The sequence below is a fragment of the Belonocnema kinseyi genome, chromosome 9 (assembly GCF_010883055.1).
Source record: "Belonocnema kinseyi isolate 2016_QV_RU_SX_M_011 chromosome 9, B_treatae_v1, whole genome shotgun sequence".
Lineage (NCBI taxonomy): Eukaryota > Metazoa > Arthropoda > Insecta > Hymenoptera > Cynipidae > Belonocnema > Belonocnema kinseyi.
In genome coordinates, this window is record NC_046665.1 from 109132262 (window position 1) to 109149706 (window position 17445).

The 17445-nt window shown below is 33.4% G+C and overlaps 1 protein-coding gene across 1 annotated transcript; it reads left to right on the top strand.

Annotated features, from left to right (window-relative positions):
- The first annotated feature begins 14855 nt into the window (after positions 1-14855).
- LOC117180683 lies at positions 14856-16055 on the top strand. The gene has a single exon (XM_033373173.1). The coding sequence runs from the start codon at positions 14856-14858 to the stop codon at positions 16053-16055; it is 1200 nt and encodes a 399-aa protein (XP_033229064.1).
- The last annotated feature ends 1390 nt before the right edge of the window (positions 16056-17445 follow it).

Consider the following 17445-nt stretch of genomic DNA (forward strand, 5'->3'; position numbering starts at 1 on the left):
TAAATATATGACGAGCGCGAAGCGCATATACCAACAGTCGCACGCTCTAGACGCGCTTAAACTTGCGACCAAAGCGAGGCGCGCGCGTTACGTTCTAGTACGTTGGGCTTTATTCATATAAACCAGCGCTAGTCACATTGTGGTTTTACACTATATCTTACGGTGAGCTTAAGGCCTAATTAACATTTTTTAAAATTCCTCTTTTAAGTACAAGACTGTTATTTGTAAAGCGCTCTGCAAGAAGGGACCAAAGCAAATTCGGGATTTTAATTTGAAATCGTTTTATTGCGCTTACAAAAGATTCTATATGAGAAATCTTACAAGAATAATATGCTGGTCGTTGAATATGAATGGTCAGACAAAATAAAAAATTTACTAGGAGAAAATCAGAGAAAATGATGATTATAGAATGCGGCTCCTCAATTGCGAGTTACTCTACAGTCTAAAGTGTTTGGGGAAATTCGTCTACTATTATTGTTTCAAAATTCTTCGAAATTGGTTTCCTTCTGCTTGTGGGAATCTCTTCGATTTCTTCTTTAGTCATCTCTTTAACTCTTCCACTGTACATGTTTATTTTGATCTGTTTTGCAGCGCATCCTTCTTTTTTAAACAATCCGCGAAGTACTGTGTTATTTCGCTCTATTATTGCAAAGACTTCACCATTGGACGTTGATAATACCGTGTGTTTTCCGTTTGATATGGGTCTGAAGAAACTATTGCTTTCTCTCAATTGAATTGGTACATTGCGAGGAAAAGTGTATCCTCGAATTTCGAATCGCCGGTTCGGGTTCGTGTAGGGAATTAGCCGAACACATCTAAGTTGTTCAATTGTATGTCCACCAAGGCGGTGAAAAGCACGATTGATGGGAGGAGATCTAGAGCTGGTAAGAAGTGGGGGATTGACAGGAGGAGAAGACTTGACCGGAGAACTTAAAGGCAAGGCAAGAGAAAGGGACAAATCAAGAGAAGGCCTGCCACGAGGAACATCAGGAGGAGTTTCAGCTCTAGGTGAACGGTCAAACTGTAGGCTCATCTCTGCAACAAGGCACAGTAGTAGTTTAATTTTCCTTGTGAATTCTCTTTCAATAGCTTTTAATTTCCCATTTTTATTTTCGCTTAAAAGCTAAACTGTTTATATGTAAATGCAACTTGTTGGTACATCATAAAAATTGCAATTCTCATCTTAATGAGAAGGTACTGGTTTTATGTAAAAGTTCACTTCCTCGGTTTTTATCAAATATCCATGTTTTAAGACCTCCAGAGTAAAAAAAAAGGTTTCAACGAAAGTATCTGTCTGCCTGTGGTCTGTAGCCTGTAGTCTGTAGTCTGTATCGTGTAGAAGCTACAGCTTTTAAAAGAGTGATCAAATTAAATTCTGCTTTGGCACACTTTTTAAGGCCGTTTTTAAGGCTCGTTTAAGAAACGAGTCCGTAAATCAGCTAGTTTAAATAAAAATTCAAAAAGTGAGCACATTTAAAAATTTTTTCATACCATTTTTTTTCAAGAACTAATAATTCTATGCACGGGTATTCATAGTATTCGGATACTCAAACAATTTAAATATTACCATAAAAACTGTTACAATTTCGTACAAAAATTGAAAATACAAATTTTTATCGTGCAGAGAATAATTTTTAAAAAATTTTATTTTGTGATCAAATTATGCAAGATAGGAAAAAAACACTAAGATTGCGCGCTTCCAAAAGATCTACAAATCTGTCAATAATCACTTTTCGATAGAACGCAGAGTTTTTCTTTTTGGTCTTATAATACAACAATAAAAATTAAATAATGACATTTTTGGACTAACGACATAAGCTACGAAAAAAAATAATTAGACAAAACTTTTTTTTTCTCAAGAAAACTACAAATTTCTAATAAGTACACAGGAATACAAAAAAAAGTTGTCTGATCTTTTGATCAGACCATGTCGACCTTATGTTGTTGAGGTCCCTGAATCAGATGGCGGTGGCCGTTTGGCCCCATCAAGTTAGGATTTTCTTCTAACCTCAAAAAACACCCAAAAATAGCAAAAATAATCCTTTTTATTCATAACTGAGTTCTGAGCTTTTCTGCTACTAAATTAAAAACTGTCAAACCTAACCTCAAAACTGCCTCCAGTTAGACAGAACAAAAGATCTTCCAGTTTCAGGGGCAAAATAAGTGCAAACGAAGTTATCTTATGTTTTTTGGATCGCTGAGTGTGGATCCCAGACTTTTTTTCTTGAAAGGGTCTAAGTCATTACCTAACCTCAAAAAATACCCTTGGAAGATTGCCAAAGTAGTCCGTTTTGTTATTCTAATATGGGCAATAGCCAAATTTTCATTTTTTTCAGGTCAGTTTGATTGATCCTATCTTTTATCGTATCCATTTATGTCAGAAATCACGGTTAAGCTAAAAAAGTCGAACATAACCGCAAAATACACCTCAATCCGCGAGCTTAGCCAATCCGTTAGTTCGAAAACGAGAAACGGCCTCCATGTTTGGACGCATGAGACATTAGTAAGTTTCTGACCCCGCTAAATCCGTATTCAGGGTTAATTTGTGCTCTCCGTGTCCGCGTAGGATGATCCAGAAACTAGTATATTAAAGCCGATCAAACCCGAAAACATAAAAAAGGACAACAAAATTCATTTTCGGTAAAAAGCGGGCTATTGAGCCATTTGAAAATTTTATTCTGAGGTTAGGATGAATCTCTGACTAGGAGAGTACAAAGTAACCTCTAATTCGGATTTGGCGACGTCATAAACATACCAGTGACATATGCGTCCAAACATTGAGGTCGTTTCCCCTTCTGAAAGTAACGGGACAGCCAAGCTCGCAGACTGAGCTTATTCTAGCACGCGTATTTTTAGTTTGATTTTAAAAAAATAACATTGAAATTAAACAAATTATATATATGAAAAAACTAAAGAAATTGCAATAAAATATTTTATAATAACTTTTATTTAAATGCGAATATAATAAAGTTGAATATAATTCAGAAATTAGATTTAATGCTTTCACAATGATTCATTTCGAATCATAAAAGATATTTCGTGTTCCAATCTTGTACAAAACGACGAATTTTTTCGACGTTTCGTGAACAATGCATTCCCCTAGAATAAATTCAGATTAAAGAAGTACAAATTTCGGAAGAAATCAAATGAAGTTTGAATAAAAATAGTAATAGGACTGAAATTAGGATTAGAGCGCACAAACACTGATTTTTATATAGCAAAAAAAATTATTAAGAATTATAGATACCTAGATTTTTTATTGTAGCAATTTCAATTTTGGAGTTCCAAGAATTACATGATACGGCCTTGCTATTTAAGTCTTGATAAATTTTATTTCAAGCGAAGGTCAGAACCAAACCCGTACTACAATCGAAATTCTAGGCTTAGGATTCGTGATGCAAAACTAATAATAGGTGGCAGTACCCGACCGAGAACTAGATCTTATGTCGATGAGAGGCGAAATTTTCAATGTCTTTGTTTCCTATGCCCATGTCCTTAATGTGTCTTCACGATATCGTAAAGACACCGAAACGAGACGGATATAGGATGTCGTAAAAATGTCGTGAAGATGTCGTGACGATGTCGCAAAGACTTCACAAAATTTTGTGCCCAATGAGAAGTAAGAGCATAAACAATTTTATAGTTATTTACAAATTTTTCTTACTGCGATTAGCTTTACATCAAGGACCTCATATTATTTTAATATATTTACCAATAGAATTGACGATAAACGATAAGTGTAAAACGAAAGAAGAAACAATTTTCATCTTTGTCGATAAGAGAAAAAGATTATTGATGTATAATTAAAGAATTAAATTAATCATTTAACACATGAATATTTTGGTTTTTGATCACATAACGTACTGCTTCACATATTCGTTATCTCATAGACAATAAGCGTTAACCTTGTTATGATCAGATATTTACATTTCATCAGATTGACTTTTAAACAAAACATGTAATTACTCAATTTCTTAGAACTACTTCGTTGTTAATTTAATTTGTTTGTTAAAAATGTATAATTTTCCTAGATACACCTCTGGTTTAACATTAAACTCTTTTGTTGAAAATTCGATTATACATTTTTATCAGCGAAGGTTTTAGATTTTTGTGAATAACTTCCAAAAGAATTGACCAATTGGATTGGCCTTTGGTATACACTTGTCTTTTTCTAAATTGTAGGTCATGTTTCAAATCCACCCATTTGGGATGGAAATTCAAAAAGTTAGACGATTTAATATATTTTTAAGACCACTTTTTGACTACTCTAAATTTCTATGTACATTTGTTTGTATTACAAGATTATTTTTTGATTAAAAAAATATAAAATTCAAATTTGCATTCCACAAAGAAAATTAAAAATAAAATATTCCATTTTGCAGTCAAACTATTCAAGATACGACAAAAGATGAATTCATAAAAATTGCACACGCTAAAGTGGTCGACAAATTTGACCTAAATCTCTTTTTTATGGGATGCCTGGTTTTTGTTTTATTTGTCAAGACAATATCCTATTATGAAAATGAGATGCATTTCAGCCAACTTCATAGCGTTACCTTCGCGCTCACTTCATGCGTAGCCAGTGGTTACGAATGAAGTCGGGTACTAATCAGAGATGTGCCAAGTCGTGAGTATTTTGGAGTTTGCGCAGACCAATTTTTATCCTCAAATTCTAGATTATTTACAAACTTGAACTGCAAATTATATAAAACCTTCAGTTATACGTCTTCTTAAAGTTGTTTTGTCATTACCTGTTTATTTTCTGCTTTGAATTTTGGGCCTATATTTAATTCTATTCTTACAATAACATGCAATCTATGGCTATCTAACGCTGATTGTTGCGGTTATGTCGATCTCCTACTCTTTTTTTCTGCTTTGGAACGTGTGCGTAATATTTTCGTATAATAATCTATTATATTTTTATTAATTGATCTAACTTAAAAATGCGTATACTACGCTATTTAATTTTCCCAAGATTTATCGTAGTTTTCGGATTTTTCAAGTAGTTTCCTATTCACCTCACTAAACTACCCAATATTAGTTTTGTCCAATTTTTTCCTAGGGATCTCGCGGGTTACGTCGATATCATCGACGGTATGAGGACATTAAAAACTGCACAAGGACATGTGTTGAAGATTGTTTTGAACAATGCGTCCAACTCTCGAATGCGTGTACTAATTTGGGGGACATCTTTAGCTACCAAATATGAGTCACTTATGACACTGAATGCTGTGAGTCCTTTTTTTAACATTTCACAAATTGGTAGTGAATCCAACATTTAAACAGGTACAATAAACTTTCACGATGAATATAAAAGTACGATAGCTAATCCAGGTATACAATTCAAAAGTATCTCCTTCGACGAGGTCATGATTGTGGATGGACACATTGGTAAGTATATTATTAGTAAATTATATATTTAACAATAAGCTTAAAGAAAAATATATGCTCTTCCAGGAATAAAACCAGTTTTTCAATAGTTCACAGTTTTTGAATAGAGAGACAAAGATATATATGAAATATGTTTAATTAATTGACTGCAGTTTTCAAATGTTGACGATAAACTTACGCTGATTAAAACAGAGTTTAGAAAAAAGTATTGATAGATCGGGCCCTATTCTTTTATCTTAATAATAAATAACGAACTTCTGCAAAACATATCAAAAATTGAGCTGCCGGAAGCTGCCGGTTTGCGCTCGGGGTATTTTTTTCTATGAAACGTACGGTTACGTCTATAAATGCTCGTTATACAGCGCACCGAATATATACTTCCGTATTTAAAATTTTTGTTTTTTCAATATATAAATGTATTCTGTCGACTGTATCCAAATGTATTTGTTAAATAAGCGGAAAAATTATAATAATTATTTGCAAAATATTCTTCTGTTTATAAAGTGCAAGTTTTCAATGAAAATGTATGACAAACATATAAGATTATCATATCAATATATTAAATAATTTTTAAAAATATTTAAATATAAATTTAGCACGACTGTGTGGGAATGAAAAAACAAGTTTCAAATTATATTCGACACGGAGTGAATTGTTCCGACTCGTCAAGAACAACATTTTTGAAAGCGCTAATAGCTGCTTTGAGATTATAGAACGTTCACTTTCCACAAAACTCAGTACTTTATACACCTTAAACGATGAGTGTAAAAATACTCAAAAATTGATTTCCGATTTGAAAAAGAAGATGGAAAGATTCTCATCGGACCGAGAAAGGTTTTGAGAGAAACAATGATGTGTGGCTTCAAAATGAGGTTCTTCTTGGTGTTGAAAATGACGATAACCAGGAGGCCGCGGGTGACAATGAATCCGAGTCAAGGTCTTCAACAGGAAGCAGTGGTCGCCCCTTTTCGAGATCTTTTTTTCAAGAGTTAAGTTACCAGACAAAAAGGAAAAGGACAAAAGATACTCGTAAAAAGTATACCCCCGAAGAATTAGGCTATGCTACGCAGATGAGTCTCCGGGCCAAAGGACTGTCTCTGCGGATGAAGGCGTTGCGCTCATAATTGGAAACCATTTATCTAAATCGCAGTATATTGGCATAAGATCTGTCAGTGTTCGAAAAAATTGTACTTTGTATCCCCTTTACTATCAGGTTTTAGAGGCTAAAAAAAGATGTTATCTTTAAACAGCGGAAGTTAACGTTACCGTATCTAGCGCAGAAATTTCATTGCAATCAATATTAGATCACATAGTAGAACGTTTGTTCCATTTTGTACCCAGTGGGCACAACATTTGACGATACCTTTACGACATCGTTATGACATCTTTACGACAACTTTACGACATCATATGTCCATGTCGTTTCGGTATCTTTGCAATATTGTAAAGACATCGTCAGATCATACGACGTATTTACGATATCGTAAAGACACCTTAACGACATGGACATAATATGTCGTCAATTTGTCGTAACGATGTCGTAACGATGTCGTGAACACGTCGCCAAACTTTGCGTCCACTGGGTATCCATAACCTTTATCCGCCATTTTGTGCTCACCATTTTATTTTTTTGCAAGGCCATAATAATATCAAGATTAAATTACGCTCCCAGAAACCTACAAGTCGTAATTTTCATTCGAGTACAATTGAATTGCATGAATATCAGCCGCCATTTTGTAGCCGCCATATTGCCCCCGAGTAGGGAAATTTACGTCTTCTAGCCAATTTTTATATCTCGTTTTACTCAAACTAATTACTTGAAAAGATTTTCAATACCAAAGAACATTAATTTTTTTCAATGCTATCAGGTATGAAAAAGCTTTTTTAGTTAATTACTTTCGGAGTACAAAAAAATTCAAAAAATGGCTGAAGCTACTCAGTTTTTGACTACAGGCCCTTATCTCAATGTCATTTGAACAGAGATCAAATCATATCATATTTTTTTAATAACTACTTCAAATTATTTAAAATGTATCATTTTTTTGGTTACTCTTCATTTATAAACTTGAAATAGTTATGATTTATTGGTTTATAGGCAAAATTAAGTTTATGTTGTATAATTTATAGATAATTATATGCAAGAAACATTACGATTCGCTGTAACCAATTGAGACTTTCGTAAGAAATTGAATTTCGTCATTTTTATTTCAATGACCAGTTTGTTTCGTCTACCTCCAAAATTTGAATTTATTTTTAATTTTATTGAAACTTAATTAGTTTAGTTCAAAATTCTATGATTTTTTCGTAAATTCAATTTTAGTTGGAAAATAATTATGTTTGTTCAAATATAATTGAATTTTTTTGAAAAATCAATAATTTGTTTTTAATCTTAGTTTTTTAATCTTAGTTTGGTTGAAAGTTTATAAATTTTGTTTAAAATTACATAATTGCATTGTAAATTAGATAATTTTGTTTAAAAGTCATCAGTCATATTAAAAACGAGAGAAAATCAATCATCTTATTGAAAATTATAGTTTGTTGTTTGAGATTCGATAATTTTGTTAAAAAATCCATTAGTTTCTTGAAATTCTAATAATTTCATTTAAAATCATATAATTTTCATTAAAAATTTTTTGTATGAAACATCACCTACACTTGCTGTATTTTTTGTTCATTTTTACAAAGTTAAAAATAATGTAAATAATTTGAAATATCATTTACTATCATTTCGATCACTCATTTTCAAAATTTAAGTGAAATTTTTTGTTGCTTTTTATTACTTTATATAGAGTTATGGTTGGCATTCAATTACTATTTACAAAGGCCTTAACAGTTTCGAAACCATCATTTAAAAAATGATTGTAGTATAATAAACTAACGATTATTAATAAACATGTTTTTAAATGTAAATAAATGAAATTAACGCTTTACGAATAAGGCGATATTAGCCGGGTTCAACTTGGGTATTATACTTCGAAATATATACTTTGCATGTACTTCTAATATACTGAAAGGCATAGACTTTCTTTTCATAATTTTATATGATGAAATAAAGTATTATTTAATGTGGACATTCTGAGGCTAATTTAAGAAATATTATTATCACTTTTGAATTTCGCGCCATTAATAAAAATTGGTTTTTCTTAGGCTGTTAGCCAAGATTGACATGATGTGTGGCTAACTTCACAGGCATTTTATGTCATTAAACTTGAATCGCTTTATGAATGAGATCTGCATAGAATCGAAATATTTATTTTGGGATACGCGTTCTCAGTGGCGTCAATCCTCTTACTCATAATCATTGTCAGAACTCGAATATGACTTACATTTTTTAATGTAAAGATACCAACGCTGAAACTTTAAAAACTGGAACTTAACCTAAAAACTGGTATTGGTTTGCGCTGACATCATTTTTCAATTATAATAATCAGGTAAATTTTCACATTTATTGCCGGGTGAACAGCGTTTGGGGCCATCCATATACTACCTGGGCATTTGGGGGGGGGGCAAAATTCATAAAAATCTTTTGTGACAAGTTTCTTTGTTTTGAATTTCTAGTGATAATGAAAGTTTTCTCTGTTTTTACGATTTATTTTGTATTCTTGGTGTTACAAGCATGTGAATGGCGTAACTTGAGCCGACTTTCGTATTTCTTTTAAATAATAAACCAATTACTGAAAAATATTTTCCATACCAAATAGAATTTGCCATCATTTTCATCAATTTTATTTAGTACGAAAAAGCTTTTCAACCAATTACTTTATAAGTAAAAAGTCAATTGCGTATATCAACTTAGCAACTTTCATATTCTTTCCTTTCAGTAATAGTACGAGATTTGAAAGTGAACATTGTTTAATATGAAGTCGGAAACGAAAAATATTTTTGAACGTGGTTTTACTTGATATTAATAATTTTTCAAATCATAATTAATTGAACTGTAAATTCTGAATATACAGTTGGAAATGTTTCCTGAAAAGTTATTTTGTTTTTAATTTCGCAGTGATCAATGCGAATTCGCAAAACTTATAAGAAAATTGATAAAAGCTTGGTCAAAGAAAATTTGCCAAATAAATATGTACACTGGAATCCAGAATCTTGGAGCGACTCGGGCATTGCCTTGCAGAAATTGAAACGGGCGGTGTTATCTCTTAAAATTAAACTTTAAGGTGGTTTTAGCGTGAAACGAAATCCATGCTGAAAAGCTGAAATTTTTATTGTAACTTCTTTAACTATTTTTGAATACATCTGCGAAGTTTCAGATTGATTGACCGTCTATTTACAGATAAATAATTAATTAAAGTTTCATCGTTTGGCCATGAATTACTATACAGCTTATGGCAATGACAAGTGAACTTGAGCTTAGAATGAGTGCCGTACTCACAAAATCCATGCTACGTATGCAAAAAACTAACAAAATGTGCCCCGAACCTTCATAAATTCGTCTGATTTTTTAAAGAATTTTTAACCTTTGATAATAATGTATTACCTTTCTAACAATCAGAACTCTGTCGACTTTCGTCGGTAGCCATGATCGAAGAAGGCAGCAGTGAACACTTGGCAACGTCGCAATCATACTTGAACGTATAGTCAGGTTACATTTCGTGTATACACATGCACTCGAACATGGCGTACTAGAGAGGAGACTGGAGAGAGTGCGACGTTGCCGCATTGCTTCTTTCAGAAGTCATATATATGGTCGAGAATACGCAAACCGTTGAGGGATATATTTTTATCAATTTATTTATTCTTCTGATTTACATCGCGGGACGGCCATAAATGTCTATCTTAATTAATTTTCGGATTTTCAAACACAAAAGATTCCATGTAAATCAAAAATACTTTTTTACACTCTCATATGACTCACTGAGTCACGCTAAAACCACCTTAAGGGCTGTCTTATCTATTTTCACTTGAATTTATAACGCATATGCATTAAGAATCTCAAACCATCTTTAGATTGACCGCGCAGTTGCCGCAATATTCACGATTCCAATGTATTGTATATATGTATTACATAAGAGAAGTATACGCTTGTAGGATCGACAGCGCCACCAAGTTAAAACTTTTCAGTAGTTACTGTCATTTCAATCGGAAATTAATAAAAATACAAAGTAAAAATTAATTTTAGAATATAACATTACTTATGGAAATGAGTTGATATTCGATGCTTTTTCTCATTAATATTTCTACACTTTCTTACAAAAAGCCACTGGTTAGGGTGACATATGACGCTGTTCTGGTTAAAGATGTATCTTACAGGCATATAGTTTATTCTGCTATGAATCAAGAACTTCCTAACAGTTCCTGCCAATTTACTTTCAAAAACGAATAATTCGTTGGAGCATGCCTTAGCCAATTATTTAGGACATTTTGAATGAAAATGTGTCAATACTTTATTTGACGTATTTAAGCTTATTTTAGTCATAAATGTTCATTGAGTACCAAACCTCGCTTTTTTTAAATAGAATGTTCTTTAGCCTTAGGGGTCATCCATAAAATAGGTTACACTCTAAGGGGTGGAGGTGTTAATAAAATATCATGGTTCATCATGCAGGGAAGGGGGGTTCAATGCCCTTTGTATCTAAGAATTTTGACTTTTTAACAAATGTTTCTGTATATAAACTATCTTACTTCATTTATAAAAGTGAAGTAACACGGTGTGTCTGAATTAAATTAATTACGCGTGACGGCACTGCTTGAATAAGCTTATCTCAATCTTTCATTGATAGATTTTGGACAATTTTGAAGTTATGCTACATATAATTTTTCATGTACTTTCCTTCTATATGTGAAGAAGAAGAATATATTGATAGAATTATTGACATGATTAATATTGAATTCACGCAAGAAACATTTGAATCCTAATCGACAACCCTGGCGAAAGTTTTGGATAGGAATTCAAGCCAAGCTAATTTGACGTATTACACATAATTCCGAAATCAGTATCCGCTTTAATGCAAATCAGTCCGAAACAATGCGAAAAGAGTTTTCAATTTAATTTATTAAAAATGATTTGAAAATCAATCCGAGTCAATTCTATTCTATTCGGATTCATTCAAATTGAAGTCTCAGATTAAATCGGACTGAGTCAGATAGATTTTCGAGCGATTTTCAAAAAATGAGATTAAACACTTTTTTGGGGTAGTTTGTGGGGTAGAATGTAAATATTTAACACATCAGAATACTTTTATAAATCGTATTCCAATATGCCTTACTTCATTGGTCACAATATATTCACATCCATGATGGATAATAGCTAACAAAAGTATTACGTATTTTGTGCAAGATTCCTTACTAATGAAATATATTGATGATATAATCGATGATTTTCTTCCTAAGGAGAAGCAGGAGCCAGCTTCGGAGGCGAATCGAGTGCAAGCATAGAAAAATAATTCTTGCAAGGTTTTGTAAATAATCCTTCACTATTACCTATAAGATAAAATGTAAGAATATTAGTTTATAGTAACCGAAAATATTAAAAACTGTTATCTTTGGTTGGTTCTATTGTAATTTGAATCAATAAATGAATGTGCTTTGTTGAATAAAACAAATCTACTGTTCCTCATAATTTCAAATATAATCTAATGATACAATAGTCATTTGTATTAATTTGTAAATTGAAAAACAGATACAATTGAAAACAGATACAACTGAAAATAGTTACATTTAAAAGATACCACACATTTGACAGATACAAAAATACTTTGCGATAAATTTTACAGGAACCAAAATAGATTAACATTCGAACAGATAATTTGAAAGATACCTAAATAATTTAGAGATACATCTATACAAGAACGTAAAGATATTAAGATACAATTAGTATATCATTTTCATTTTAAAACTAAAAGTGCCTAAACGAAAAATTACATGCTGTCCCACTGAAGATGAAAATGTTGTACTTTTTAAACAACAAAAAATAAATTATCAGCAGCGTTCTTTTTATGGGAAAGTAAGTAATGAGAAAAATAATGTTGTAACCATTGGAAGTGATGTTTGTACAGAACAAACTTCTATTACATATTTAGAAATTAAGGGATTTCAAGCAGAATCGCAAAGTTCTGGGATGGTAGAAATTTCAGAGGATTGTGAACCATCTCGAGTTGAACCGAAAAAAATCACAAAAGAAGAATCGTTACGAAAAAGTCGTGAGAAAAATGTAGCTAAGCAACGAGTATATCGTCTTCTTTAGAAGGACATCCGTAACAATGTGATCACAAAAGAAAAATAATAAGAACAAAATCGTGAAAAAATGCTGTTAAGCAACGAGCATACCGTCTCCGTCAAAAGGACATTCGTTACAATGAGATTAAAAGCAATATTTAAAGGATGAGAGTGCAGTCAAGTAACAATGTTGATTCCTTGGAGACTGAGCAAGGGATTACCTCTGATTTAAATGAAAATGTACCTCAAAACTGTCAATCTTCTGTTAAACGATCTCTTGCTGAAGAAGAACAGTTTCTACTTTTTTAACGACAAGAAGGAACGGATGAGCAACGTTCTTTTTGTAGGAAAATACATAATGAGGAAGATAATGTAACAATAGAAGATAATATTTGCACAGAACAAACTCCTAAAACCTTTTTAAAAAAAACCAGGGAATTGCCAGCAGAAGAAACAAGTACTGCAGTTACAGAAATTACACAGATTTATGAATCACCTCGAATTGCGCAAAAAAAAATCACAGGAGAAGGATCATTACGACAAAACCAAGGGAAGAATGCTACGAAGCAAAGAGCATATCGTCTTCGTCAGAAGGAAACTCACAACAATTAAAATCTCAGAAAAATTCATAGAACGAAAGTACAAGCAAAAATAAATATAATAATTGAGTCCTTGGGAATTGAGCAAATGATTGCCCCTGATTCAAATGAAAATGTATCTCAAAATTGTCAACCTTCTGTTTCTTCTCAAAATTGTCAACCTTCTGTTTATCCTCAAAATATTTGTGATAATATTGCAACTCCGGCGGTACCTGAATACTATGCCAGACAAATGAATATTTTATGTAAAGAATGTAATGCCAAAGACTTTCAAGCTGAAACATTAGCAAACAAACAAAATTCATTTAATGATTGTTGTAGCCATTACGAAGTCATTCTTGAAACGTCACCCGATCCACCACCGATAATCAAGAGTTTATTTAAAGGCACACACGAACTATCGACCGATTTTCTCGATCGTATAAGGTGGTAAAAGAATACACTTCCTTTGCGTCTTTCAATGCTAATTCAGTGAAGTCCAATAACAGACGACCTGGCCTATTTTGTTTCAAAATACACTGTCAGATTTACTATCAAATAAATACGTCTTTGTATTCTCCTGCAGATGAAAGTCCTTCTTATGGTCAACTATTCATCGTCGTTCAAATTGAAGCTACGGATATTCGATGCAACCAGACCGATACGTTAAATAGGGAAATTATATAGTCATAGATAATTATCTTCGCAACTGCAATGTATTCGCACAATCACGCCGAATGATGCATGAAGAGATACAAAAATCGATGGTGAACGATAATACACAATCTGAACCTAAAATGAAATTATTATTCTCCTCAAAACCTGGAATGGATAGGGGGCGGGATAATTTTCATAAAGTTAATGAGGTTGCTGCAATTTTCATAACAACTGCTGACGCCGCTATTCCAGAATCGTATGTGATAATACATAATAAGGATACCACAGAGCTTAAATATGTTAGTTCCATGAACCTCAATGTTGAACCTTGGATATACCTGTTATTTTATCCATATGGTACGAGGGATTGACATGAAAATATATTGTGCGTTAACTGGCGAATACGGGTATCACGATCTGCATACATCAAGTACAGAATGGCCACTCGAGATGATCATGTATTTTTAATGGGAAGGCGATTATTTCAACAATGGGTTGTTGACAGTTTCGTGAAAATGGAAGAGGATAGGATACATTTCTGAAAAAGGAATAAAAAAACAATTTGGGCTGATACTTATCAAGGTTTGGTTGATCATTTACAACGTACAGCAGAGAAAACAAGCAGCCATGTTGGCAAAATGGTAATCCTCCCATCATCGTTTACAGGATCACCACGCAATATGTAACAGCATTATCAAGACTCTATGGCTATCGTAAGGAATAATGGCAAATCATACCTATTTATAACCATGACATGAAATCCTAACTGGCGTGAAATCCAGGAGAATTTATTGTCTGGTACTTGCGTATTTGAATGTTGTTAAATATCTAAAGCGTGGATTACCCCATGTTAATCTATTGATAACCTTGAAACAAAATAATAAAATAACTACTCAAATAGTTGACAATTACATCTCTGCTGAAATTCCCAGTCCAGTTAAAAATCCCATACTTCATAATACTGTTATGAAAAACATGATTCATGGTTCATTTGGAGACTGGTGCGAAGATGAAAGAGGCAAATCCTGAAAAAACTTTCCAAACAAATTGCAAGCAGAAACAGTGATGGATGAAAATGAATATCCAACTATTGTTCGCAGAAATAGAGGTGTTTACAATCGTCTTGACGGAGGCACAACTGACAATCAATATGCTCTTTCACACAATGACGGATTATTGCAATTATTTAATTGTCACATTAATGTAGAAGAAGCATCTAGCATCAAATCTGTTAAATATTCGTATAAGTATATCTATGAAGGACATGACGCTGCAACAGTAGTTTTTACCGAAAATGATTGTGATCAAAGAGTTATTCATCATGCCGTAATTCGGAATTTTATAGAAACTAGATACTTCAGTCCAGTTGAAGCATGCGATAGAATATACGGAAGACCATTACAAAATAAAATTCATTCTATTATACGGTTATTAGTAGATTTTTATATTCAACAAACTTTTACTATCAGTGATGAAGGAAATGAGGATTCCATAAGAACTGCGTTAGAAAAGCTAACTATGTTGCTTGCTTATTTTGCCTTAAATCAACGTGATCACAAAGCTAGAGATTTCACGTATGCAGAAATTCCATCCCATTACGTATTCAAGAAAGAAGCAAATGTCGATACATCTAATTGGGTGATTCGAAAAGCACAATTTAACGTTATTGGAAAAATGTATCCTACCAGTCCGAATCAAGTAGAACTATTTCATTTACGATTATTACTGATAACTGTTAAAGGAGCAAGCGCATGTTTAGCATTGGGTGTCATCGAAGATGACACAGAGTGGAATCGTGCAATCGCAGAAGGAGAAGTATGGATGATGCCTTATCAATTAAGACATTTGCTCGTACGTATTTTGATATACTGCCATCCAAATAATCCAGAAGTGCTATGGAACAATTTTAAAGATTCTATGTCCCAAAACTTTCATAGAAATTGTACTTTAATGGAAGCACATCAAAGAGCATATATTGAAATTAATACATATCTCTTACGTGAAAGATACGATCTTAGTTATTTACTAAAGATGCCGCAAATAAATGAACTCAATATTACTATTTATGATCAAACAAACGATGGTGATGAAGTTTCAGCTTACCAACATGAAGAAATTGACAAAAGACAATATAAAAAACTTAACCTAAGACAAAAGGATATTATCGATAAAATATTGAATTTTGTCATGATAAATGAATTGATGGGCCAGGTGGGTCAGGGAAAAAGTTCATTTACACTACATTGTATCATTTGTTACAAATGAAAAAGAAAACTTTTTGTACGATGGTATTTACAGGGATTGCTGCAATATTACTTCCCTATGGAAAAACTGTACACAAAACTTTCGGTATGCCTGTTCCTTTACTTTCTGATTCCGTATCAAACATCAAAAATCAATCAAAAGATGCACAATATTTAAAAATGTCGATATTTTCATTTCGGATAAAGCTCTAATGGCATCACACTATGCATTGGATTTTATTGACAGAACTCTGCGTGATTTGATGAATAATGACTTGCCATTCGGCGGAAAAAAATGCTATCAGGAGATTTTAGGCAATTATTACCTGTAAAAGTCGGTGCCATACGAAGTGAATTGGTTAATTCAGCTATCAAGTTCAGTGCATTATGGAAACATTTCGCAGTGTTTTTATTAACTGAAAATATGCGAAAATTACCATATGAAGCAGAATTTGCCTAGTATCTGATATGAAGATATAGCAAAGGTGATTGTTACCAACCGGGACGGTTCCACTCTCGAAAATCGAATGAGAGGCGATGTGGTCAAATAAAAGAACACTTTTACATTTACAAAGATAATACACTGTCCTTTATTCCAATGAATTTGACATGTGATAAGATATTCGGCGAGCAAAACACTCCTTCGACCCACCTCATACGTCCTTCCGCCTTTTCTAGGATTACTATTGGTCATCGCTGGATTTACCAAGGGGCACCGTGGGGCTAGTGCCCCAGGTCCTAGGGGGCCAAGGGGCCCCTGACACCAGAAAATTACGTACGTTTCAGCAAAATTGGGAGTTTCTCTGCCCTTGAGAAAGCCCCTTCAAAGTTTAGCTCCAGGCCCCGAAAAATGTTAATCCGACGCTGTTATTGCTATTTGCAGATCCCAACCCCCTTCACCCCTCCTTGGGTCAAATAGGTGCTCTCCGAGCTCCTCTCGTCTTAACTATAAACATATTCTGTCTTTCATCTCCTAACCTTACCAGGGTATTCCTTGTAGGTCGGGATCCTCTTACTATCCCACTTCAGACCCATATCTAATCACTATGTGACGTCAGCGCGACTACAATAAGCCACAATACTCTTGTGGGCATGACATGATGACCACACCAGCGTCGCTAATGCCATGACCACCACACACCGTTAGGCTTCCCTGCAAGCACAATACTACCGCACGTACCGACGACCAGTAAAAATCTATCCGAAAAATACCATCCAAATGCATTTTCTGTACGAAACGTTGATGTTCATGAAATCAATTGCAGAGTTCTACATTTACTCGACAAAACAACCGAACGTATTTACACAAGTATAGATACAGTCTGTCAAGTTAAAGCGTGGGTGGCTTTACTCGCAGTCGGTAAGGTGTATCGACATGATTTTGGTGTCAAAATATTAAGAAGAGCTCCCTC

Coding starts and splice junctions, on each gene's coding strand:
- LOC117180683 (XM_033373173.1), top strand. CDS start 14,856: ATGGATGAAAATGAATATCCAACTATTGTTCGCAGAAATAGAGGTGTT.